Raw genomic sequence first — 27,927 nt, forward strand, 5'->3', positions numbered from 1 at the left:
TGGGTTCCCACCCACAGGAATGGATTAAATTTTTTCTCTGGGGTACGTAGCTCCAAACCACTACAATCCTTTGATCTAAGTAAAGCTTTTCAAAAAAATTCCTTAATTTCTGTCCACATAATTTATAGTTTTCACATAATGAGATTTAGACTTGCTTTTTTTACTTAACATAAAACTTTACAATTTTTCCATGTTTTCCAACTTAACTGTTGCAACATACATTCTCCTCTTTGTTACCAAATTTTGGATTGTATGTGAGGTCAGTTCTATATTATCTTCTGTGTGCCCAGCACTATGCTAAGGATTATGTTTAGGAGGACACGAAAGAAGAATACATGGTACCTGCCCTCCAGAAGGTTAAAATCAGTTTGAGGAAAGAGGGTCTAGATACATATGGTGTCCTTTATTACTGACACTATCACTAAGTGACCTAATTTCCAAAGTGGTTTAAATTACTTGTATCTTAAATGTAAGATAGTCTCATATATGTGGTTGTATTTTATTTGCCTACCCAAATATAGATTTGTCCAAAGAATGTCTTTACACAGATGAGAAACAGATGAATATGGAAAAATTTCAAAATGTTACTGGCAATTCCACTGTAATATTCAAGTATGGTATAAATATCCAGTTCATGCTTATAGTTTTGAATTTCTGAATTGTATTTATAAGAGGTGTGGTGAGAGGAAATGGGTAATCTGGGAGATGCTCTTAGAAAATAGGATCCTGCCTCTCCCATAGCTGTGGAAATTCTAGCCCCAAATAGAAGGTAACCAATTTATTCCTTAACTGGAGGAAGAAATCAGTTCCAGTGTGATTCACAGAGCAACAAATACTAAGTGCTTGCAGCATTTGGAAGCCTATTATATTGAGTCTGCTAGAGAAAGAAAGCTTTCTACTTGAACAGTAAAATTGCCCTTGTAGAACTGTTGTTGATGAGGAAGAACAGAAGGGGAGCTGTAGAGTTTGGGCATTGTAGCTCAGAGTTATTTCTCAGTGCGGCACATTCATTGCCATCAATGGAAAACCGTGACTTTTGCTAGAGTGGGAAAAACTTATATGTAAAGTTTAATACAGGTAATGTAACTTTTGACTGCAAAAGATCATTTATCACATCTTAATTGTAGGAGAATCATTGGCAAAATATAACTAATTTTTCACTTAATTTTTAGTTTCCACATGGGGTGGCCAAGAAGCCCTGAGCCGTAACTTTCAGGTGCAGCTGTCCAACAGGTAACACTGAGTGCATATTTGCATTTATCCAAGTAAAAATCATGTACTTCATAGCTAGCATAACAGCTATTTACATAGCATGTACCTGCCAGGTTTATGCAAACAAAACCAGCTACTATGATTAAATCCAAAAGTACAAGTGAGCAATGTTTTATATTCTATCATTTCTTATATGAAGGTAGATCTAAGTATGCTTTGCATGCTTTATTTCAGATACATAGGTGATATTTAAAGGGTAGAGCAGGTTTCTTATTTGTAGACACTGATTTACTATTCCTTTATCTAAATAGCTGAGGATATTAAGAATTTTTTAATTCTAAAAGAGAATTTGTTCATACCATTTTAAAAATGAATATGTGTGTATTAATCAAGCATTACATTTGGAAATTAGTCTAATATGAATATATAAACCACACTGTATGTTCAGGCAAAAACAAAGTGTAGTACACAGATTCTTGTATCTCTTGCCTTTATTCTGAGGCCTTGTAGGGGTCTGTGCCCCATAGGTAGGATATTACACACTATATATTTTTATGCCTTTTGTTCTCTCATCATCATGTGATAACAGACTTTCCTGCAGTCTGAATGGTGGATGGTGATTTTTAATTCTTTAAATCTCTCAGTTTCTAGTTTTTAGAATAACTGGAAAGAATGTTCTCTTTCTTATTGAGAAGAATAGCATGTGGTATAATCCATTCTACTGGTTCCCTATGTAATCCTGCATTTACTGTTTTTAAAAGGAAGAAATTCACACATTTCTGTTTAATTTGTACCTTTTTTTGTTATTTATAAAAGGAATACATGCTTAAAAAACTGAAAATATTGCAGATAATTATAAAGTAGAACATGCAAACCTGAGGTAAAAGTTCCCCCAGAAACTTTTAACAGTGTAGGAACCACTTTTTCAAAATTTTTTCAATGCTTCCACAAACATATTATCTTTATTATTTTTTTATATTAATAGGTTAATGCTATTCATAATATTTTGCAACTTGCCTTCTTTCCTTAATGTTAAATCTTGGACATCTTTCCATAGTGTGCATATAAATTTACCTTCTTCTTCTTAACAGCTATATGGCATTACTTTTGGTAGTGATTTAACCAGTCCCCTTTTGATGCCCTGATTCTAAATTTTTGCTGTCTCAAAGCTACAGCAAACATGCTTGTGTATGTGTGTGTGTATATATATGTATAATGTCTTTGCACACTTGAGCATACTGCTGTAGGATAAATTCCTAGAAGAATTTCTAGATCAGATGTTGCTAAATCTCCTTCCTAAATACCACTCAGTAAACACACTCAACAGCAGTTATAGGAATGCGTTTTCTCTATAGCTTCTCCAAAATTAGTTATCAGACTTTTTTTCAAATGTAATTTTATTGATATTCACACACCATACAGTCCATCCAAAGTGTACAATCAGTTGTTCATAGTGTCATCACATAGTTTGTGCATTCATCACCATGATCATTTTTAGAACATTTGCATTACTCCAGAAAAAGAAAGAAAAAGAAACAAGAAAACTCCATACATCCCATACCCCATACCTCTTACCCCCCAACCCCCACCTTACTGATCACTAATATTGTGCTCTGTCCAATTTTAAGACTTACAATGGAGGTAGGTTAACTAAGACAGTGTAGTATTGTCAGAGATAGATATATAGATCAAGTTATCAAGCTTTTAATCTCTGCAAATTTTGAAAGACAAAACTGATATTTATTGTTTTGATTCACATTAATTTAAATTAGTGGCGGTAAGCATTTTTTGTTATTAGGCCATTTGTATTTCTGTGAACTGCTTATTGGCATTTTAAGCTTAAATAATGATTAGATTACCTGTGGACTGCTCTAGCAATTGCTATGTCTTATTTCTGCACCATAAAAAGTATCTAATTAATACCTTAAACAAAATGTAAAACTAAATGTGCATATGTTGTGCATTTACTGAGTTTTCTGTTTGTTTGTTTTGTGTTTTTTTGGTAACCCAGAGCCATGGAGCTGTTAAGGGTAAAAGGTCAAAGATCCTGGTCTGTCGGACTATCAGTAGCTGACCTGGTTGACAGTATTATAAGTGATAAAAAGAAAGTGCATTCTGTATCAGTTTTAGCAAAGGTAATTGTTATTCTCATTTTCTCATCATAGTTTTAAACTTTCATATTATTAATGTAAAAACAGCAGAATTACTGTTTACACTTAAACCCAGATGTCTTCAGTATCACCAGTCTTTAGAGTAACATATGGGAGGAGGCAGTAAAGTGTAAGCCCTATCATGCTTGGCTATAGGAAGTCTGGACTTCTACCAGGTTGCTCCGCTATCCCCCGCCCTACCCTTGTAATTTTGGGGAATCCCAAAGATGTGCTTATATATGCCATGAACAACTTCTGGTTGTCTTTTGCCATCTTAGCCAGCCAAGTCACTGCAAACTGATATGCCAGCTGGTCTTAACTGGACATTAGTGTGCTTCTTCAGTTTACAATTTGTCCTTTATCACTTTACCCCAAGCATAAATTCCCTAAAGCATGACTAAGGTGAATCATAAATGCTAAACAAATTTTCTTAAAAACTTAGGAATGCCAGGGGGGGAAATATAACACAGAAAACTTAAAACAGCTATTTGTGCCCAGAGCCCATGCTATGCTCCTCCCTAGGGAATGCACTCTGACCATCTCTCTTCTTAGTCCCCAACCTGCTACTCCTATTGTAAGGGACAAGCTTACTTCCCCACAATGGGGGTGTCTTTAATCAAGTACCTCTCGTCTCTCAAAAACTTTCTGAAACAGTATCCTGAGTTTAGAAAAGAAATGAACAAATTTACTGGTATAAGGAAAATGTTCAAAAAAAAACATATTTGTACATTTTTTAAAATTCAGTTTTATTGAGATATATTCACATACCATACAATCATCCATGGTGCACAATCAACCGTTCACAGTACCATCACATAGTTGTGCATTCATCACCCCAACCTATTTTTGAACATTTTCCTTATACCAGAAAGAAACAGAATAAGAATAAAAAATAAAAATAAAAAAGAACAACCAAATCATCCCCCCATCCCACTCTATTTTTCATTTAGCTTTTGTCCCCATTTTTCTACTCATCCACCCATCACTGGATAAAGTGAGTGCGATCCACAAGGTTTTCACAATCACACTGTCACCCCTTGTAATCTACATTGTTATACAGTTGTCAAGAGTCAAGGCTACTGGGTTGGAGTTTGGTCATTTCAGGTATTTACTTCTAGCTATTCCAATACATTAAAACCCAAAGTGTTATCTATATAGTGTGTAAGAATGTCCACCAGAGTGACCTCTTGACTTCATTTGAAATCTCTCAGCCACTGAAGCTTCATTTCGTTTCATTTTACACCCCCCTTTTGGTCAAGATGTTCTCAATCCCACGATGCCAGGTCCAGATTCGTCCCTGGAGGTCATATCCTGCATTGCCAGGGAAATTTACATCCTGAGAGTCAGATCCCATGTGGGGGGGGGGGGGGCAGTGACATTACCTGCCAAGTTGGCTAAGTTAGAGAGAGAGGGCCATTCACGACTCTGCTCACTCAAGGGGAGACTCTTAGGCACAATTATAGGCAGTTTTAGCCTCTCCTTTGCAGTAACAAGCTTCATAGGGCGAGAACATCAGCAGCAATCCAGGTGAGGAAGTCCAACACCTCTGCATCCTCCCCCAGCTCCTCAGGGGCCCCCCAAATATATATTTTTATTCTCTGCTCAAATTACTTTGGGATGTGTTGCTATTTCACTCTAACCTATATAGACCTACCATATCTTACTTCCTATTCAAAGTTCCATGTAATCGTGGTATTTGAACAAACTGACTGTAGAAGTTACATTGTTTAGAAAATATAGAAACTACACCAAATAAACATTTCTTCCCTTGGTCTCACATGGAAGTTGAAGTTTTAACACACAGTCAGTTTCAGTCTTTACCCTTTAGCCCGATTTGCCCTTATCTTAACCAGATCTGCTTCATTCATATCTCTAATTGAAGTCTGGGATCTTTTTCAGCTTTTTTTCTTTTTCTTTTTCTTTTAATAGTTTGTGTATGTGTTAATACTGACATTCGTATCTGCCGAGCTCTAGCTCTGAGTTTCAGGTGTCACACAGATATTCCAGAGATCAATCAGGTTATACACCAAGAGTTCAACATCTCAGAGTTTGGAGACAGCCATTACAATTCAGGAATAGACATGACTGCTGTAAGAGCTTACAATCTAGGGACCATTACAATAATCATTTCCCTGTTAACGCTGTGCTCTAAGATTCAATTCTGAGTTTACACATTCCTAGTGAGTCCATATTGGTGAGGCATTATAGTGTTTGCCTTTGTTTCTGGTGTACTTCACTCAAAATGCTGTCTACAGGATCCGTTCACCTCCTTGTGTGTCTCACAACTTCACTCCTTCTCGTAGTTGCTCAGTATTCCACTGCGTGCATACACCACAGTTTACTATTCTGTTCCTCAATCAGTGTACCCTTAGGCCACCTCCACCCACTGCAAATCATGAATACTGCCTCCATAAACACCAAATGTACAAATGTCCATTCATGACTCTGCTCTCAGATCTTCCAAATACATACCCCATAATGAGGTTGCAGGACCTTATGGCCCCCACATACTTAGCTTCTTGTGAAACCACAAAAGTGACCTCCAGAAAGGCTACACCATTCTGCCTCATCAACAGTACAAATTTACATTTTTTAAAGTTCAACTTGTATCACTTTGTACTGGGACTAGAAAAGGAAAAAAATATCCATATTTATGTTAACTGTTTTTTTGCAGATTCAGCTCTACTGTAATATCTATTTTTTCATTTCAGGGATATTATGATATAAATAGTGAAGTGTTTTTAAGTTTGCCTTGCATCCTGGGAAGCAGTGGGATATTTGAAGTCATTAAAACCACAGTGAAAGAAGATACAGTGACTGAGAAACTCCAAAGCAGCGCATCATCAATCCATAGTCTGCAACAACACTTAAAACTTTGATTCTAAAGTGCACAGTTGCCTAAAAGGAAAGGTCATCTAATTTTGCCAATGAATACAGGGTTGAGAACTTCTGGATCTTAATTTACTTATCCTTACAAACTGCTTGATCATGGTAGATGGTTTCTTGGTTAGCTTTGTAATTTAAATACTTTGGGAGTTATATAAGGAGAGGGAAAAAATCTTATTTTCAATGGTTTTCTTGTGATATCTATACCATTATTTAAATTTACAGCAGCGATAAACATTCATCGGAAATGTGCACTATTTTAAATGGTGTATCATAAATTAAAGGTACATTCAGTGCTTTGGGAATATTTTGCAAATGATGTTTTAAAAAGAAAATTATTCTTTGACTTTTATAATAACATGATAAGCCAAAGGCCCAGTATGATTCTCAAAATCAAAAGATGCACAGCTTAAGGTAGACTATTAATGTTTCTTTTGCAACATATAATTGATAGTAATGATAAAGCATTTTATTTTCCGTTTTCAATTTAATTAACTACAAAAAACGGAAAAGAACTTTACATGAAGTTTAAAATAGTGAAAGGGAAAGTAAATTCCAGCGAGACTTCCCTTTCTGAAATTTCCTATAACCTATTTTGGGCTATATAACACCTTTAGTATCTTATAAACTAACTGTAATACTAGTAGAACCGTAGAGAGGTGTGTATTTTAAATGGAGATAGATTTTATGAATGAAAATTAAACATTTTACTTTAAAGCTAAAATATGAGGTTTTCATAAAAACCCCTGGTCTTTGGGAGGGGTTGAATGGACTGATGGTTCTGAGCACATCATTTAACCACTCCTGAAGAAAGCAGAGTACATATCCTTTGGTGATAGGTCAATAGCAATATCTTCATAAGTGAAAGGTAACATATTATTACCATTATGATATACAACTAATAGTAACATCTAACATTAATACTAATATATTAGGCAGTGTTTCAATTTTATTGAATCCTCATAATAATGCAATGAGTTAGGGAGTATTACCATTGTCACTTTATAGAGGTAGAAATCGAAGTTTAGTGGTCAAGATCTCATGGCTATTAAGTGCAAACAACCTCTACTTTTTCAAGACACTAGAAAGGGGAAAGGCCTAATAATCAGAATAGTCACCACAAGACCCTAAAGCTGGGGTTCTGTATACAATGGGAGGATTGTTTCCATTCTCATGTAGGGGCCTACTTTTTTTTTTTTAATTAATATTATTATTATTAGAAAGATTGGTTCCCTGGCTTCCCAGACCTGTCCTCAGCAAATAGCAAAGGGGCCGGGGGTATGCCCTGAGATGGGCATTTATTTATTTAGTTATGCAGCTAGTATTGTTTGGGAGCCTACTATATACTAGACACCGTATTAGACACTGCACATGCAATGGTGAGGAAACTCAGACAAATCCTTGTGGTGCTAACAGTTTAGTATGGGAGACACAGTAATCAAATAGTTTCATAAATAAATGTACAACTGCAAATGTAAGAAGAATTGCGAAGAAGTTGAAGATGTTTTGAAAGATATGAAGATATGATAGGGGAATTGAAACATAGGTTAGACAGGAGCCAGATGGCTTGTAAGGGCAGACATTTCCTAGATAGGGAAGAAACAGTTAAACTAACACCAATAGAACATCATAAGTGATGTTTATAATGATGAGCTTAAATCATAAGGAAAAGGTTATATTCAGTATCACATGTTTAAGAAAGTAGAGAAATATATTTAATGTGCTTAGAAAGATTTCTACCAGAATTGGCTAGGATCAAAAATCTTGGATATTTGAGGAATAAGAAGAAATAAACATTAATTATATATAATCCCACTACAGAGGTAGATAATTTTGGTGTTACTCTAACAATTTATCCTTTTGGATGAAACAGGAAAGTAAAACTGAAATAACCAGTTCTTATGCTTTTAAACTAGCCATTTCTAATATCTGTTGATGCTCTTGAACAATAACCTACCCACGTTATTGTATAATAGGTAAATTACCGAGTTCACTAAATTAATTATAAAAAGAACACATCAATACAGCAAACATTTATTGAGCGCCTACTGTTGTTCCAAATAGTTAGAATCTGTGTATTCAGAGTTGAGTAATATACAGTCTTTGCCCTCCAGAAGCTTACAATATGGAAGATTTACTGTCGATCCTCATGATTCATGGATTCCATATTTGCAAATCTGCTTGCTAAAATTTATTTGTAACCCTGTAATGGTTAGGTTGATGTGTCAACTTGGCCAGTTGATGGTGTCCAGGTGTCTGTTCAAGCAAGCACTGGCCTAACCATTACTGCAAGGACATTTGTGGCTGGTTAATAAACTAGAAGGCTGGTTTGTTAAATCCTCAATTGACTGCAGCTGTGACTGATTACATCAACAAAGGGCGTGTGGGAGAATTCAATCAGCTGGATTAAATCCAATCAGTTGAAGACTTTTAAGGGAGACAGATAGTGGCCCTTCACTTCTTTGGCTAACCAGTGAAGCCTTTCCTGAGTTCACTGAAGTTGCCAGTTCATTTCTGAGGAGTTCATCCAATATGTTCAGCCAAGTTGCCAGTTTGCTGCCTTAGGAGTTCATCAAACATCTTCATTGGAGTTGCCTGTTTGCTGTCTCTCCTATGGAATTTGGACTCGTGCATACCCACAGTTGTGTGAGACACTTTTATAAAATCTTATGTTTATAGATATCTCTTGTTGATTCTGTTTCCCTAGATAAACCCTAACTAATACAACTTGGTACTGGGAGTGGATAAGATGACCCATTTGGTGGATACCAATCAGCCTCTTTCCCCAGTCACTCCTGTCATTGCCCAATGGGCTCATGAACAAAGTGGGTCATAGTGGTAGGGATGGAGGTTATGCATGGGTTCAGCAACATGGAATTCCACTTTCCAAGGCTGACCTGGCCACAGCCACTGCTGAGTGCCCAATCTGCCAGGAGCAGAGACCAACACTTAGTCTCCAATATGGCACCATTCCCCAAGGTGCTCAGCTGCTACCTGGTGGCAGGTTGATTAATTGGTCCACTTCCATCATGGAAGGGGCAACAATTTGTTCTCACTGGAATAGATACATACTCCTGATATGGGTTTGCCTTCCCTGCATGCAATGCTTTTGCCAAAACTACCATCTGTGGAACTTATGGAATGCCTTAACCACCATCATGGTACTCCACACAGCACTGCTTCTGACCAAGGAACCCACTTCACAGTAAATGAAGTGAGGGAATGGGTACATGCTCATGGAGTTCTCTGGTCTTACCACGTTCCCCATTATCCAGAGCAGCTGGGTTGATAGAACAGTGGAATGGCCTGTTGAAGACTCAACTAGGTGGCAATACCTTTGTATGCTCTGAATCAGCATCCACTCTATGGTGCTGTTTCTCCATTTCTCCCATAGCCAGGATTCAGGGGTCCAGGAATCAAGGGGTGGAAACAGGAGTGGCATCACTTACCATCACTCCTAGTGATCCACTAGGAAAATTTCTGCTACCTGTCCCTGCAAGCTTAAGCTCTGCTGGTCTACAAGTCTTAGTTCCAAAAGGAGGAGTGCTTCCACCAGGAAACACGACAATAATTCCATTGAACTGGAAGTTAAGACTGCCACCTGGCCACTTTGGGCTTCTTATGCCTCTGAATCAACAGGCAAGGAAGGGGATTACTGTACTGGCTGAAATGATTGATCCTGACTATCAAGGGGAAATAGCACTGCAACTACACAATGGAGGTAAAGAAGAGTTTTCCTGGAATACAGGAGATCCCCCACGGCATCTCTTAGTACTACCATACCCTGTGATTAAAGTCATTGGAAACCTACAACAACCCAATCCAGGCAGGACTACCAATGGCCAAGAAACTTCAGGAATGAGGGTTTAGGTCATCCCACCAGACCGAGAACCACGGTCAGCTGAAGTGGTTGCTGAGGGTAAAGGGAACATGGACTGGGTAGTGGAAGAAGGTAGTGATAAATATGAACTATGGCCACGTGACCAGTTACAGAAATGAGGACTATGATAGCATGAAAATTTCCTCCTTGTTTTGCTATGAGTATGTTTGTATTTGTCTCTAAAGCAGATATCTTTGTTTTCATCTCTATCTTATCCCCTTATTATATGACATAAGCTGTACTGTTCATTTTGTATATTTAAGTTAAAGGAAATCAATTTTAAGAGTTAATGTTACCCAAGGACTTTCACCCTATTCTGGGGAAATTTAGTGCATTTCTGGTTGTACACAGGACAGCCAAGTATTGTTAGGAAAATATATGTCTGTTATTGTTATCTACTTAGAAATAAAATATGATTTAAGGTTATGTGTATAATTGCCAAGTTGACAGGCTTGTGATGTTTAGGTTGGTATCTCAACTTGGCCAGCTGATGGTGTCCAGGTGTCTTTTCAAACAAACACTGGCCTAGCCATTACTGCAAGGACATTTGTGGCTGGCTAATAAACCAGAAGGCTGATTTATTAAATCATCAGTCAAGTGGTTGCAGCTGTAACTGATTACATCAACGAAGGGCATGTCTTCCACAATGAGAGAATTCAATGAGCTGGATTTAATCCAATCAGTTGAAGACTTTTAAGCGAGACAGATAATGGATCTTCACTTTTTGTCCGCTAACCAGTAAAGCATTTCCTGAGGAGTTCATCAAACTTGCCAGTTCGTTCCTGAGGGGTTCATCCAACACGTTCAGCAAAGTTGCCAGTTCGCTGCTTGAGAAGTTCATCGGACATCTTCATTGGAGTTGTCCATTTGCTACCTGTCCTATGGAATTGGACTTGTGCATACCCACAGTTGTGTGAGACACTTTTATAAAATCTTACATTTATAGATATCCCTTGTTGATTCTGTTTCCCTAGAGAACACTAAGTAATACAAACCCCAAAGTCAGTACTGGTGGCACTTTCACAATCATTCACAGACACGGGCAGAGTAGAGAAAAATTTGAGTCTTTGGACATGCACATTCCCAGCTGAAGATGAACAAGGCAATGCTCTGCCTTCTTGTTTCAGCTCTTATACTATAGTTATTCTTTTTGTCATATATTTAGTGCCACGTTTTTCACATTTTTATGTTTTTTTATTATGATTTTATTATTTGTAATGGCCTCCCAAGCACAGTGCTGATGTGCTGTCCAGTGTTCCTGAGTGCAAGAAAGTTGTGATGTGCCTTAGGGAGAAAATGCATGTGTTAGGTAAGATTCGTTCAGGCATGAGTTACAGTCCTGTTGGCTGTGAGTTCAATGTTAATAAATCAACAATGTATATTAAATAAGGTGTCATGAAACAGAAATACAATTAACCAAAGTTTTATCTTGATTGGTTGACAAAAATGATGAGACCAGAGGCTCACAGGAATGCAACCCTGTCTTTCCTCTGGGAGAAATGGCTCAGTATTTGTTAATTCAGTTTTGCGGAAATTTTATATAGAGTATAACTACTCTGAATAACAAGAATCGATCATTTGTAATTCTCTATACCAGATATTTCCTTAAGTGTTGAACATTAGCAATCATGTTGTAAGTTCCATGTGTAAGTGAAGAAGCAGTATCACTGCCACCACCCCTATTATGATTTCATTATAATTTGTTATTCATAATACTTCTATTAACTTTTGTTTTCTCATTTTTCCTAAATCATGCAGTACCTCTTCTTGTTATGATTTCAATGGGACTTGGAATAAAATGCTTCTTTGATAAATTGAAGAAGATAAATGTTATTTTCCGATTTACATTGTAATTTTCCTTAAATTTGAAGATGCAGGAATAAAATAAAGTTTGAATTTAAAATCACCAAGTGATGCCTAATTTCATAAGTGGAAGGAAATTTATTCAGATTGTGGAGAAATATTATTTCATATAATTATTCATATAGTACCCAAGATATTATAGTTAGTTACTTTTTTTTTTAAGTGGCTTCAGGGTAAAATAAAGACTGGATTTTATAAGTTGTTTTCAAACTTTTAAAACTGATTTTGGTAAGAATACTTTTTAAAAAATATATTACATGGAACCATTCTCCCAGACCCAATTCATAAAAGCAGTTTTTCTAACTGAAGGTACTGCTGAGTAAGTTGTGGTTTCCAAAACAGTTTGAAAACAATATTGCTTTTAAGTAAGACGCAATGGAAGAATAGGAAGATTCACCTGTAATCTGGCTTGACTCAAGATGTATGCTTAATATATGGTATACATATCCAAAAACACCTATTGAGGAAGCCTTTATTTGTGAGTGTATTGGCAACAATTTATAATAATAGCTTTCACAGGCTTTCAATTAGGCTCTCTTTGAGTATTTGACCTTCACTTGGACAACGGCTTAGAAGGGATTAACACTACAGCCTTGTCCTCATTAGCATGACACTGAAATCCAAACTTTCATACTTAATATTGTAAAACCCAAGCTTTACAATACTTTGAGTGACACTGGGTTTATAAAACTGACAAGCGACATGGAATAACTGACTAAAATAAGTGACCACGAATAACTTTTATGAGTAGTAGAATTTCAACTGATAGCAAGAGCCTGCCCTTGCAATGTACAAGGTAGGCAATGAGAATCTGAAGATGACCTATTCTCAAGGACTTGGACTTTGACGGTGGATAGGCTTATACACAAATAATCACAGTGTGGGGTAGAATGCAGCCCCACTACCATTTGTGCCTGGGTACAAAGAAGTTCTGACTTAGAGGAAAGGCTTCAGGGAGAAGAAATTACTGTCTGGCCTCCGGTGAAACGAGGCACCTTGCCCTTGGGAACGTAGTACGAAGGGCTTTTGTTTTTATTATCTGATACAACCAAGAGACCCCGGGAATCATCTAATGCAAGCATCTCACCTTAGAATTAGGAAAAATTAGGAAAAATAAGAATTAGGGAAAAAATTAGGAAAAATAAGCCCAAGCTAGACGTGCCCTTGCTTACCACCATCACGAGGTTAAGTCAGTAGCAGAAGCGTTCTCTGAGTCCCAGTCCAGTGCCTTACCACTTGACGAATCAGTGACTAAGGCTCATTCGTAAGCCCTTCGTAATACTCTTCCTCCCTATACTTGCTTCCTTAATCTAAGGGCAACGGGAAATTACCTGCCAATCTTATCAGGGCCCAAAGTTCCGACCCTCGGCTCGCCCTCACCATTAGAACTCGACGCCGGACCATAAAGTTTGGCACATCAGAGGTAGGTTGGTCGGAACCCACCCCACCCAGAGACCTAATAGGCTGCTACGTCCCTCCTTCTCCTCAGTACAGCATCCTCGGAAGTGACGTAAGGGAAGCGGAAGGACTCACGGATGTCGACTTCCTGTTGCTAGAGCCAGGGGGGTGGGGGGCTGGCTTGTCCGAGTGCGATTGTCTGGGGGTGCCTGAGGCAGCCCCGGAGCGGCTGAGCCTCTCCCTGCGGTGACGGGAGTCGCCAGGAGGCCGCCATGGCAGTGTCGGAGAGTCAGCTCAAGAAAATGGTGTCCAAGGTGAGGCAGCGACGCGCTTGCCAACCGGCCCGCGCCCTCTGCTCCCTTCCCTGCGTGGTCCGGCTGGGACCGGCTTGGCCAGGCGAGCCTCCCGGGCGGGCCGGAAGCTCCGGTGGCGTCCTCGGCCGCTTTTGGGGACCCTAGACCAGAGGCGCTTGTCGCCTTGTGTCGGAAGCCTCGGTCCGGAGACGGGGAAAGTGGGGAGCGGCGACGGTCTACAAAGGCTCCGAGCGGACGCCGCCTGCCACCTGCCGCCCGCCCTCCACTCTTCGGGAGAGTTAGTAGCAGTCTGTGGAGCGCTATAGTTTTCATTTTCGTTTTCGTTTTTATAATCACAAAGAGGGGATCGTATTTAGTTCTTAATCTGGACTAATCCCTCTCCACTCCAATCCCGATCTGGAGATTTCATCAGTCCCTGCGTTTCTCTACCTGGTCCCCCGAGATTGTGGCCTTTTCAGTTTTGTACTCCCCATACGACTCCCGGGAATTTGGTTGAACTCAGTTATAAGCAAAAACTTCCAGAGAAGTCAAAATGCCAGTACCTCACTACCCCTGATAAAAGAAATAGAATTCCATCACCATTTCAGGGGCTTTGATTTACTAAGAGTAACTACGATTAATTGTATGCTTCTTCTAACACGTATTTATTTGCTGTGAGCTTAATTTACAATTAAAAACGAGTGGTTGTTTTTTTCATTGTTTTAAGAAGCATATAAGCATGTTGTATAAATTTATTTTGATGATTACCTCAAACTTGGCACCTGATATCAGAGAGGGGCATGGTTTGAGTTTTTTATTTACCACAGCTGATTGGAGTAGGATACACGTGAAGTCGTTGCCAGTTGAATCTTTTGTAGTTCAGCGTGTTAGCTTTGGATACTTTTGTCAGAACTAGAATGGTAGAAATTAAAGTAGTTTAAGCAGTTTTCACCTTTTCATACGACACACTATTAGAAATAAAACTTTTCTGAAATAGACTTTTACCCTCTAGTATAACTGTCCCCATAGCCTTTTGTTAAAGAGCAGATAAATCCGGAAGAGAAGGAAACAGTTTTTAAAATAAAGAATCTTTGGTTGTCTAGTTATATCTTCTAGGCTTCCTAATTGTCTTTTGATAAAGTAGTTATCTTTAAATGTAGAGGAGATTTGGAGAACTTTAGAGGACTGTGGCCCAAGTAAAGGTGTGTGTTGTAATGATTATACATCACTTTTTAAAAAAACACTTTATTGTTTTATGTAATATGTAACTGAAGAGTGTCTCTTGCAGGACATTTTTGATCTTTAAATTGATAGCATAGTCATTAAGGTGTATTCCTTCATGTAAATACCTGAGTTGAGTTTAAAACCTTGATTGTTTAAATCACTAGTTTTATCCACCTAATTCCAAGTAATGTGAATTTATTTAACAATTATTTTAATTCTAAAGGCAATTAATGCTTATAAAAACTCAAGGAACAGGAAAGAATACATAGTAAACATTGAAAGTGCCCTCCCCTAATCCTAGTAATTAATGATTTTAAACCACATACCGACATACACACACTTTTATTTTGTTTATCTTTTTAAAGAAAAATAAGTTCATGCTTTTCATATTCTCAAATGGAGTTGTTTTACATTGAATAGTATATCACAGGCATCCTTTGATTTTGGACCTACAGATCTACTTGTTCTATTAAATGGCTTCATAGTGTTCTCTTGTCAAAAATTAATCATTGCCCTGTTGCTAAGCTTTTAGACTACCTTCAGTTTTTCTACTAGTACAAATAATGCTTTGTTGAACATATGTATCTTTGCTTATTTGTGGTGGTAATTCCTCAGAATAGATTTCTATAAGTAGAATTGTTGGGTCAAAAAATATGTATATTTGAAGTTTTGATTAGTTGTGAAATTTGTCCCCAAAAAAGAGTGTGGCAACTTAGACAAAATAAAATAATTGAATGTAAAGTATTAAAAAGACTATTTTAATTTCCTTTACCGTAAACTTACTTTCATTATGATGGTTCAGTTTCAACATGCATTTAATGAACATATCTATCCTCAGGACTGCACCAAAAAAAATTTAAAAAGGAAAATAAAATAAAGTAAGAAATGACTTTTATCCCTGAGCTATTTATAATCCAGAATTGTGTCTTCAACTTTTTTACCTCCTTTACCACCAATTTTTAAAAAAAAACTTAGTGCCTCTCCTACATAATTTTATCCTGACCTGATAGTATATTTTTATGCTTGGAAATATTTATTGCCCACCCAGCCTATCATACTTCTCTGCAACAAAAATATGCATATACCTTGATATGAAAACTTTAAAAAATTATAATCCTAAGATTCTAAGTGTTAAAATTTTTCTCCTTGTGTAAGTTATTGTTACAATTGATAGTATACAATTGATGAAAAAATATATATATACAATTTTTGACATTAATGTACATAAAAAGTAAAAAAAAAAGGACCTATTTCTCTTGATGAGATGATAGTACTTTTTTCCCTTTTGATTAGTTTATTTACTTGTTGATAAATATTACATTTTTTACAAAGACAGGCTCAGCATCATTTTTACTCCTATTACTTATTTTTATACATGTACAAACTGAGAAATCTTGTTCACATAAATAAGGGGGAGAGATGGGACTGAAAGATTTGTTAACAACATTGCCGCCCAATTCTTTGACTTCTTTAAGGAGTTGTATGCCCAAAATTGCATGATGAACTATCATAAGAAAAACTGTTTTTAATGATCTATTAAATGACAATTCATTAAATCCTCCTTCAGTGTTGTAGAAAGCAAAGAATTGGAGATATTCTAACATGCGAAAAGGTAATCATTCACTTTCTCAGCTTCTTAGTATTTCCAGTTGTCCTTTGATTGGCATCTGGGAGCAATATACAATATTAAGATTCTGGAGGGGTAGGAGAAAAGTAATTACAAAAGAGGAAGTAGGAAAGGAAAAATTTTAGGGAAAAGTACATTTGGAAGTTGAATATCTGGAAATGACCCATCCTTGCTTTATAACCCTTTGGAAAGTCTTTGTGGACCTCCAGTCTGAAGATCAGTGTTTTAGATGACACCATCACTCTCTTCCCTTCAACTGTCAAATTTTATCTTAAAATATCTGCTTGGGGAAAAATCCTGGTTTAACAGAATTTGAAAAGCCGATTTTTAAAAATTACTTCCTGCTTCTGCATTTTGCCAGAACTTGCCCATCAGATTAGGTCATGCACAAAATTAAGAGCTGTGCAGTAGAAGGATAAGTGGATGGGAGAAGAGTACATATGATGTATAGGTTGCCTCATTTTTTGTCATAAATTGTACCCTAGAGAATGTCTATTTCTAATGATGACTATTTTAAAAGAAAGTAAAAAATAACTTAACTTTGTCAGGTAGATCTATATCAAGGGAAGAAAATTTTCACTTAGAATTCTAGCCTTTTCATATCTTGTTTAATTCCAGTTCGGATCTTGCACCTCAGTGAGTTAGTTGAGTGCAGTTGTCTCTCAACTTTTTTGATCTTGCATGTCAGTAAAACTTGGAGCACCCCTGAATTTATGTGCATTTCTTTGTAAATTATGAATGCCCTGTTTTATGAACTTACTACGTATATTAAAGAGCACAGAATAGAAATTACAAAAAAGATAAGTTAAAGAAGAAATAGTCCTTTTAAATATCTTGCTAATCTTGGTGACTCCATATTATCATTCGCTAATAGCTCAAGGTTTATACTATACTTAGGCTTAAGATTTATGGTAGTGTATGTAAAACTACATTTCAAATGTTGATCATTTCAAATGCTTTTGCCTTTCTTGTTATATCTCATACAGTTGACATTGCTTTTTAACCTCTTAGTATGTCCAACAACAGAGTGTCTACTAGGAGTAGAAGTTTCAGCTCTTTTTTTTTTTTTTCTTCTGTTTTCTAGTGCTTGTATTTTTGGTAATATCTGTAGTTTCTTTAGTACTATCCACAGTTTCTTTGCAGGAATTTTTTTAAGTCACTGGCAATTTTTTTTTGTTAAGATTAGTTTAGTTAAAACTAGATAACGTAATCTGCAGAATTTTTAGATTAAAAATATAAGTAGAAATTCTAATAGGTTAAATCTAATAGATCAAAAGCATAAATGGAAATTCTTTTTGCATAGTAATGGAGTATCTCAAATGTGGGAAATCAATATCATGAATCTGGATTTTTGAATAAAGGCATGAATTTAAATGGTTGTTTGCCCCTCACTAAGTGACTGTGGGCAAATCACAATCTGTTGGATTCACCTCAGTTTTTTCTGTAAGTCTCAAATGAGATAAAATGTATGAAGTACCTTGTAGCCTATGAAATACTTTGCAGGTGTTAATTCTTATCATAGTAGTAGTATTTTAGAGTCTTTTCCTTTTTTGACAAATTCGAAAACTTGCTACTATCCTAGTCCTAGGGATGAGAGATGGTTAAGTCGTGTTCCCTTATTTAGGGCAAGAATACCCCAACATTGATTTTGAATTTTAAAAACCTAAACTTCCTAAGTTTCCTTTGGAGGAACTTACTTTCAAAGACAGAGGCAAGCCATCTTTAGTAGATATTTTATACCTCCACCTGTCTCTCACCCCAAGAACAAAAAAAAGGAGATAGGGAAGAGGAGGGAGAAGGCATTCTACGTATCTTTTGGTTCTTGGCCTAATATCTCAAAAAACCAAAACTCCTACAGGTTTTTATTACAGTTCTGAGCATCGGCATTTTTTCTACCCAGTCCAAGAAAAAGTACTAGGATAGTAGAAGCAGTTTGTGGAGCTCCTTCTTCCCGGGGGGTTGGAGGCTTGCTGGAGGTGTTATCTTCTCAACTGGCGGTAGTCTGACAACACTCTGTATACATGGCTGGGGGGGTAGTCTTTTTTTTTTTTTTTTTTTTTTTTAATCTTCATTTTATTGAGATATATTCACATACCACGCAGTCATACAAAACAAATCGTACATTCGATTGTTCACAGTACCATTACATAGTTGTACATTCATCACCTAAATCAATCCCTGGCACCTTCATTAGCACACACACAAAAATAACAATAATAATAATTAAAGTGATAAAGAGCAATTAAAGTAAAAAAGAACACTGGGTACCTTTGTGTGTTTGTTTCCTTCGCCTATTTTTCTACTCATCCATCCATAAACTAGACAAAGGGGAGTATGGTCCTTATGGCTTTCCCAATGCCACTGTCACCCCTCATAAGCTACATTTTTATACAATTGTCTTTGAGATTCATGGGTTCTGGGTTGTAGTTTGATAGTTTCAGGTATCTACCACCAGCTACCCCAATTCTTTAGAACCTAAAAAGGGTTGTCTAAAGTGTGCGTAAGAGTGCCCACCAGAGTGACCTCTCAGCTCCTTTTGGAATCTCTCTGCCACTGAAGCTTATTTCATTTCCTTTCACATCCCCCTTTTGGTCAAGATGTTCTCCATCCCACGATGCCGGGTCTGCATTCCTCCCCGGGAGTCCTATTCCACGTTGCCAGGGAGATTCACTCCCCTGGGTGTCTGATCCCACTTAGGGGGGAGGGCAGTGATTTCACCTTTCAAGTTGGCTTAGCTAGAGAGAGAGGGCCACATCTGAGCAACAAAGAGGCATTCGGGAGGAGGCTCTTAGGCACAATTATAGGGAGGCCTAGCCTCTCCTTTGCAGCAACAGTCTTCCCAAGGGTAAATCCTGTGGTAGAGGGCTCAACCCATCAAACCACCAGTCTCCTATGTATGTGGTCATGTTAGCGACCATCGAGGTGGGGTAGGCCAATACCTCTGCATTCTCCACAGGCTCCTCAAGGGGCTCTACATATTTTTTTCCTTGTTTTTTTTTTAACTTTCTTTTTTTTTAAATCAACTGTATGAAAAATAAAAAAATAAAATAAAAAATTAAAAAAAAACATACAGTAAAAGAACATTTCAGAGAGACCATAACAAGGGATTAAGAAAAAGACAACTAACCTAAGATAACTACTTTACTTCCAACATGTTCCTATTCAATGGGGGGTGGTCTTTTACGTTTTGTCTGATTGTGAGTTCTCCACAGCCATCATGGTACTCTGGACTACCTGCCTTGACTTAGGTTCTTATATATATTATTACAGATAAATTAGACAAAATTTCCCTTTGAGTGTTATCTTAACTCCCAACCTAAACATAACGTTTTTAGTTGACACCCTTCTCTGTCATCATTTTGGCAATTAACAGATATATATTTATACTGTTAGTCCATCTTGCTATACCCAAGTAAAACTTTCTGCTTTTGAGTTTTCATACAGACAACTATCTGTATTCTTATGTAGTATACCTATGACATTCCTAGAGATGGAGTCACTACTAAATGGGTAGAGGACAGCTGATAAGTTGAAGATTTCTGTGCACCTGGCACTGTTTTAGCTCTGGGGGTACGGGAGTGAACAACAATGAGAAAACTCTATGCTTCTGGAATTTAAATTCTCATGGAAGGAGAAAGGCAATAAACAACTCAATAGGTACATTAAATAGTAGGGTGGAAAGTGGTCGGTGTTTTGGAGAAAAGTAAAGCAGAATAGGGAGCTAGGGAATACTAAGGAATGGAGATGGGTGAATTGCAATTTTTTTTTTTTTTTTATCAGAGATAGTAAAGGAAAGACTTTCTAAGAAGTGCTATTTGATCAGAGACCTGAAAGAGGTGAGGAAGGAAGCTATGGAACAAAGGTAAAAATATTCCAAGAAGAAGGTAAAACACATGCAGAAGCCCTGAGATGGAAGCTGCTTGTGCATGATAGAGAGCCAATAAAGGAGGCTAAGGTGCCTGGATTGGTATGTTCAAGGGAGAAATTAGTGGGAGGGGATCAACCAGCTTTTGGATGATCTTGCAGGCCAGGATCCCTTTAAGGATTGGCCTTTACTTGGAGGATGATGGGAAATCATTGATAATGTTTTAGCTTTTAACAGGATCCATCTAGTTGCTATGTTGAGATTAGACTGTAGGGGGTTAAGAGTGGAGGCAGGGACACCTATAGAGAGACTTTAACAGTAATCTAGTTGAAAGGTGAGGGTGGCTTAGATCAGGGTTGTAGGTATGTAGGTAGTGAGAAATGATCAGATTCTGGATATATTTTAAAATAATTTCTGACATTTGCTGTAGAAGTAAAGGAAAGAAAGGCATCAAGGATAACTGAAAGGTTTTTGACCTGAGCAGCTGGAAGGATGTAGATGTTGGAAGACTGTAAGAGGAGGAGGTTTGGGGAGAAGATGAGGAGTTCAGTTTGAGTCTTGTTAAATTTGACATTCTTTTAGGTATCGAAGTGGAGATGTAAAATTGACAGTTGGATATACATGTCTGGAGTTCAGGGAAGAGATCCAGATTGGAAATTTTAAATTTTGGAGTTATCAGCATATAAATGATATGTAATGCCATGAGAGAAATCACCAAGGAAGTGAGTTTAGATAGAAAACAGCGTCAAGGGCTGAGCCCTAGGACTCCCTGATACTAAGTGATTAGGAGAAGAGAAAGAACCAGCAAAGAGACTGAGAAGGAGCATTTAGAGATAGGAAGATAACAAGAAGTGGTGTCCTGGAAATCACATGAAGAACATGTTTTAAGAGGAAGGAATCAACTTGGTCAAATGCTGCTGACACGTAAAAGCTGAGAATTGGCCATTGTGTATAGTCAGTTATTGGTGACCTTGATAAGAGGAATTTGTTCACTGAAGTAGTGGGAGTGCATTTAAAGAGAATGAATATAGGCATTGAGCATCAGTGGTGGTTGCTAACATAACAGAGAAACCTAGAAACCATCATCTGTGAAATAATCTTTTCAAAAATAAAAAGAGAAAGAATAAAAGAGAAAAAAGATCATGAATATGATCATAACCTCTAGATCCAACTACTAATTCACAGGAAATACAGTGGGCAGAGGAATGTATGTATTAAATTATACCAAAGGGATGCAATTAGCAAAACCCAAACTATGGGCACCTGTATAGGACAAATGACCAATTTCTTCAAGTAAATTTCAAGGGGTAAAAATAGAGATGGGCCCATCAGCTGTTGTGTATATAAGTCAAATGTAAATGTGATATAGCCATACAGTGGAATATTTTCAGCCACAAAAAGGAATGAATTACTGATAAATGTTTAACATGGTGAACCTTGAAAACGTTATGCTAAGTGAAAGAAGCTAGTCACAAAAAATCACAGATTGTATGATTCTCTTTATATGAAATATCCAGAATAGGCAGATCTATAGAAACAGTAAATTAATGGTTGCCTAGGACTGGGGAGGATGGGGAAAAGGGAAATGACTGCTAAAGGGTATGGGGTTTCTTTTTGGGGTGATAAAAATGTTCTAAATTAATCAATTTTAGTTTGACAGTAATGGGTGAACTGTGTGAATATACCAAAACACATTGAATTGTATAATTTAAATGTGCAAATTATATGTAGCATGTGAATTGTATCTCAATAAAACTGAGATGGGAGAGTGAATTTACAGATTAAAGGAGACTTAAAATTCATTTTAACAAATTGCAAAACATGGACTTATAAGATCCTTATTCAGACAAACAATCTAAAAAAATATGACATGACACTGGACAATTGATGATATTAAGGAAATAATGATTTTTTTTAGCTGTGATTATTTTTTCCAAGTACTTTTTAAAGATACATGCTGAAATATCTGTGGATCATGGGATATGATGTTATGATAAGCTTCAGAATAATGCAGGAGGAGGAAAAAGTGGATGGGGTTATAGATAAAATAAGATTGGCTATGACTTGGTGAAGCTGAGGGGTGGATACATGGGGGTGGGGCTCATTATACAACTCTGCCTACTTTTGGGTATGTTTGAAATTCCCATAATAAAAATTTTTTAAAGAAATAAAAATAGAGCAGTGAAAGACAGCAAATGTAGGTAGCTCCTTGCATTTTTTGCTATAGAGGGGAATGGAGAAGTGTGGTGGTGGCTTGAGGGGAAAGGAGGTCAGGAGGGCATTTGTTTGAATAAGATGGGAGAAATAAGAATATGTTTATATGCTAGTAGGACTGATCCCATAAAGATAGAAAATTGGTGCTATAGGACAAAATGGGGTAAGAAATACTTGAGAGATGCCTTTAAATAGACCTGGATTTATTCCCTAATATTTCATATATTTTCTCCTGGGTTTTCTATCATTTTCTCTTTTCATGCTAGTCTCTGTAAGGTTTTTTACTTTATACTCTAATGCTTCTATTTAATGTTTTGTTTCTGCTCTCCATTTTCTTACATCCAAGAATTCTTTCTTGTTCTCTGAGTGTTTCTTGTTTCATGATATGATATCATTTCTTCTCTCTTTGAAGTTATTAATGCTAATTATTTTTGTAGTTTTCTTCTCTTTGGATTTTCTCTTACCTGTTCCTTCTTTCCTGTTTGCTTTTGTCTCTAAAAGAAAAGCACTAAAAGCTGATGGAAAGCTTTACGTGCATGAATGGAGCTTGTCAACTGACGAGCTTCTGTGCATGGTGGTCACATGGGAATCCCCAGTCTCCTGATCTCCTGATCTCTTGCTGGGTTTGTGTAAACCAGGTCATTATTTTTCTGTAATTGGAATAGTACAAGGTGGGGATATGAAAATATGAGACAGCTAATGATAAATTCCAAAATAATTGGTATTTTCACAATAAATGCTGGAATTTGGAGGAAAGGGAGAGATCATTATGGGCCAGAGGATTTATTAAGAGGGAGATGTAAGCTAAATCTTTGAGAATAATTTGGATTAGTGGACGGCCTATTCACTTGGACAGAAGATCTAGAACTGAGGTGAGTAACTTCAGTATAGGATTCAAATAGGTGACAGGAGAGAAAGCTGTTGAGGTTCTTTGGGGCTAAGGTCCAAATGTTAATGAACAGTGAAAGAAGGAAAGGAAGGAGTGAAGGGAAGGGAGGGAGGGAGGTGGGGTACATGTGGCAAAATATTAAAAGTTGGTGATCTGGTACTTGGCAGGGGACGGGTAGGTAGGAGTTCTCTGTATGGGTTTTGTATTATTTTTATAGCTGTCCTGTAAGTTTGAAATTATTTCAAAATAAAATTTAAAAGAAGACTGCTATGAAGAAAGGATTTTTAAGAAAATTAATCTGGCAGTAAAATATGTGCAATTTTTTAAGCTAAATTCTTATGTGATTTTGCTTTTCAGTACAAATACAGAGACCTAACTGTACGTGAAACTGTCAGTGTTATTACCCTATACAAAGATCTCAAACCTGTATTGGATTCTTATGGTGAGTTTATGCAATAAAAATATCAATGGCTGTGGGTTTCCATTTTCCTTTTAAGTTTGTTGGTTTTACAGATGTAGGCTTGAGCCTCCTTCTAATAAGAATTTTGAGTTTAAAGGAAATTACAAGATCAAATAATATATTTGTTTAATTGTTTTAAGTTTTTAAAAACACTCTTAAGATAGAATTATGCAAATGTAGACCTAGAGAGGACATTAAAGATAGTTTGGTCCTGCAAGTCCCAGAATATTAAACATAGATCCTAGTTGTGAAGAATGTTGCTTGGGAGAAAAAGTTCTCTGGTTAAGTTTGAGCAATTCTGATTTAAAATTAAATGGATTTCTTTGCAGCAAGATTTCTCAGAGCCTATGATATACTAATGTTTTGTGCACTACCAAGAAGGAAGAGAAGAATGTTTATTGTACATTATATACTAAAGTCACTTAACTATTGATGCCTTTTTCCCTCCAAAGCATCTCTGTATTCTCTGGAACACATTTTATGAAGGTATACTCTCAACTATCCCTTTCATTTTATAGATGAAGAAAACATTTTCTAAAATAGCCTTTAATTCTGTAGGGTAGGTAGGTGGCAATTTGTGTCCAGTTTTTACTTGAAACAAAATAAAGTTGAGATTTAAATAAGAAATAGCAATACCTATTTTTTTTTTTAAAAAAGTCTTTTGTGTCCCTTCCAAGCCTAACATAATCCCTCTAACCCTCTTGAAAATACTTAATGTACCAGACCTAAGGGGAAACCCTTGCTGCCTCTTGATCAATATGGGGGTCCTTGACACTGAGGGCAAGAAACTGAATTTAGTAGCTGAAATTGACACACTAAACTCCCCCCACTCCTAGGGCTTTGAAAACATTAAGAGCCTGGTGAAAAGAGGTGAGAGGAAATGGAGGGACAATCAAACCTGCATTTTCTGAACAACAAGCACATGAAATAGAAGTCTTCTCCCAAACCTAGGGCCTGATACTCCCTTATTTCAACCTGTCTTGTAACCATCCACATTGTTAAATTAGAATAAAGTGTTTTACCGTGGTATGGTATTTAGACTTCAAAGAAAAACTCATATTACCAAAATTAGAGTTAATGAAAAAATTGCTCAGTGGTGAAAAAAGTGATGAGGGCTAGAACTTTAGTATAAGTTTAGTAGGGTTTTACTGTGTTGTAAAAGAATAAATGTGTAGACCAAAACTGACAAAGACTCCAACATCATTGAACAAATCTTGTCTAGGTTTGTATAACTAGACCAAGTTTAAACCATTGTTGTCAAAATCTGCTTTAAGGATAAACAAAGCTGCAATTCAAATAAGATGGTTAAAAGAAAAGCACAAAATCAGAATAGAATTACAGTACAGTTTACAATTGTTAACAGTAGCTAAAAGAACTTAGCCAACAGTGCAGTGCTATTCTGTGCTGCCCATTACAACCTTTTCCCTATGTAATATACTGTTAATTCCAAATCATTGTTATAAATAATAGCAATCCATGTAATGCAAATTATGTGACCTAACCAATCAATTCTAGATAGAAAAAATGTGTAATATAAGAAATGCTTGTGTTAAAAGAAGATGTCTATATTTAATTTTGTGAAAACTTTTTTTTTTTTTTTGTCTTCAATACTGTGGCTTGATACTGAAGACAGTGAGTGGGAATAAAGGTCTGGAGAACCTGAATATAATGATATTTGGTTAACATTAAGAATGGTATTGTTTGATGGTGATTTTTAAATAATTTTATAATCATTTACCATTCACATCCATATTTCCAAGTAACTCAAAGCATCTTTTCTTTACTTATTCAAAAGCTGACCCCATTGAATGAATCAACAAAGGATACTCTATTATTGGACAAAATGCATGATATGTTATTGTTAACCCCTTTCAAGGATGATAATGAATTTGACAAATGTTTCTGAAAGAGTAACATATAGGAATATCTTTGAAAATGCTCATGATTAAATCATTGTTCTTTCCTTTCAGTTTTTAATGATGGCAGTTCCAGGGAGCTAATGAATCTCACTGGAACAATTCCTGTGCCTTATAGAGGTAAATGTCTTATGTCATTTATGTTTCCAGTATATATGCATTTTGTTTTACACAATATTGCCTAAGAGTTACCAGTAAATTAAATGTACTTTCTTATGGCTTTCATGTTGATTCAGAGATTTTAACTAACAATTTATCTTCATTGATAACAGTACCTAACATTGGCAGCTTTTTTCCCCATCCTTACCAAGATGTATCAACAAATAAATTTTTAAGTACACTGGGGGAGTTTGATGTTTCATAGAATCAGAGACTCTTAGAACTAGAAAGGAACCTTAGAAGTCTCCTAATTCAACCTCCTACCCCATTTAGACATTTCTGACTTTTGGAAGCTATATATTATAGAAGCTTGAAAGTCAAGATATTGTTAGGTTTGAATTGTTCCTCTGTCATCTACCAGTTTTGTGACCATGGTCACGTATGACATTTGAAAAATAATAGCTAACTCGGGAGATGAGAATTCATTCAGATAATTTGTGTAAAGGGCTTGGCACAGAGTCTGGTATATAGTAAGCAGACAACAAAAAATAGTTATTATTTATGGTTATAGTGATGGTGGTGATGATGAATAATTACCTCATGTTAGCCAATCAACCATCCTCTGCTGTAAACCATCCTCTGCTGTAATAAGTACAATGATAAGGGAGAATTTAGTATCATGAAAGACTCTTCTGTTTTTAGACAGCTCTGTTGATTAGGTCATTCTTCCTTGTGATCAGCTAAGACCTGTGTCCTTGCAACTCCTTAGCCATTGATTTCCCATGTACCTGCTATGCATGAGACTTGGGGATAGGGGCTTTGGATACAAAGGTGAATAAAGGATATACTCTTTCTGGAAGAGCTCACATTAGTAGAGGCAATAGAGGGAGTGAATAGATATTTATAATATTCTATAAGTGCTATAGTGTGATAAAATGTAAAGGCACTATGAGATTACAAAGGAGAAAAAGGCGACATGGGAAGATTACAGAGGAAATGACATTTAAGCTTGGTATTAAAAGATAAGTTGGCCATTCATAATAGGATGGGAAAGGGAAGAAACACTTATTGAGCATCAGCATTGTATAAAGCAAGTAGAAGTTTAGGGAGGACTGAATAAAAATCCAAGACTTTTTTTTTGCCCTCAAGAAATAAACTCTTATGCAGGAAATAGGAAGAAGGGACAGGAAGCTATGAGAGATCTAATTTAAAATATTTACTATATATCTCCTTAATTTTATCTACGCTAAACTTTCTTGGTTTTCTCAACCATTTCTCATGTGGCATAGTTCCCAAGGCTAATTCTGGGAAATTATTTTCACAAAGCAAAGAATTCTGGGTGGTGAGAATAATCTTATATTTTATGTATTGGCATTTGTTCGATTGTGACTTTTTTTTCATTTTAGAAATAATTTGAGGAAAAAATAAATCCAAAGTTCTACAACTTTAGCTGGGAAGGGACAGAAAAGGGAAGAAGACCATGGCTTGAGGTACCATATTAGGAAGTGATATAATAAGCAAGACTTACATTCCTCTTGCCAAAAAACCAGCCTATAGAACGCAATCCTCCTCTTGAACAGTACATACACATACAATGTGTATATGCTCATATACAGTAAGACCCAATCCTCCTGTCAAACAGTATATACACATCTGATGTGTATATACTTATATGTAGTAAAACTGTTTCCAAAGGGGAAAAAATATCTGAATTATGTTAGGTGGTTCAAATAGTTACTTGGCATACTGGACTTCGAACGTAGTTAGAAAAGGCCATGATTTATTGTTCAGTATGTTAATTCTATTGGATCCTTTGAAATACTGTTTTATTTGACTACATATGGTCAGATTTCTCAACTGAGAGAGATTATATTACCACATCATTGCTTCTAGGACTGCATCTTTGATTCTGAATAATTACCACTGAAAAATGCCATATGCATTGGACTTT

The 27,927-nt window shown here is 36.5% G+C and overlaps 2 protein-coding genes across 5 annotated transcripts in view; both read left to right on the forward strand.

Annotated features, from left to right (window-relative positions):
- UEVLD (UEV and lactate/malate dehyrogenase domains) overlaps positions 1-8,551 on the forward strand; it is a 159,153-nt gene extending 150,602 nt beyond the window's left edge. For all 3 annotated transcript variants that reach the window (XM_037839264.1, XM_037839266.1, XM_037839265.1), the window contains exons 10-12: positions 1,173-1,233; positions 3,224-3,347; positions 6,074-8,551. In XM_037839264.1, coding sequence (XP_037695192.1) covers positions 1,173-1,233; positions 3,224-3,347; positions 6,074-6,241 — 353 coding nt within the window. In that variant the 3' untranslated portion in view covers positions 6,242-8,551. The remainder of the gene's footprint in view (positions 1-1,172; positions 1,234-3,223; positions 3,348-6,073) is intronic.
- A 4,975-nt stretch (positions 8,552-13,526) lies between these two features.
- The window catches only part of TSG101 (tumor susceptibility 101), a 77,222-nt gene continuing 62,821 nt past the window's right edge, over positions 13,527-27,927 (forward strand). The window contains exons 1-3 of one of the 2 annotated variants that reach the window (XM_037839269.1): positions 13,527-13,703; positions 23,859-23,943; positions 25,932-25,997. In XM_037839269.1, the coding sequence (XP_037695197.1) occupies positions 13,662-13,703; positions 23,859-23,943; positions 25,932-25,997 (193 nt within the window). In that variant the 5' untranslated portion in view covers positions 13,527-13,661. The remainder of the gene's footprint in view (positions 13,704-23,858; positions 23,944-25,931; positions 25,998-27,927) is intronic. The other variant, XM_037839270.1, reaches the window with a different exon arrangement.

The sequence above is a fragment of the Choloepus didactylus genome, chromosome 6 (genome assembly GCF_015220235.1).
Source record: "Choloepus didactylus isolate mChoDid1 chromosome 6, mChoDid1.pri, whole genome shotgun sequence".
Classification (NCBI taxonomy): Eukaryota; Metazoa; Chordata; class Mammalia; order Pilosa; family Megalonychidae; genus Choloepus; species Choloepus didactylus.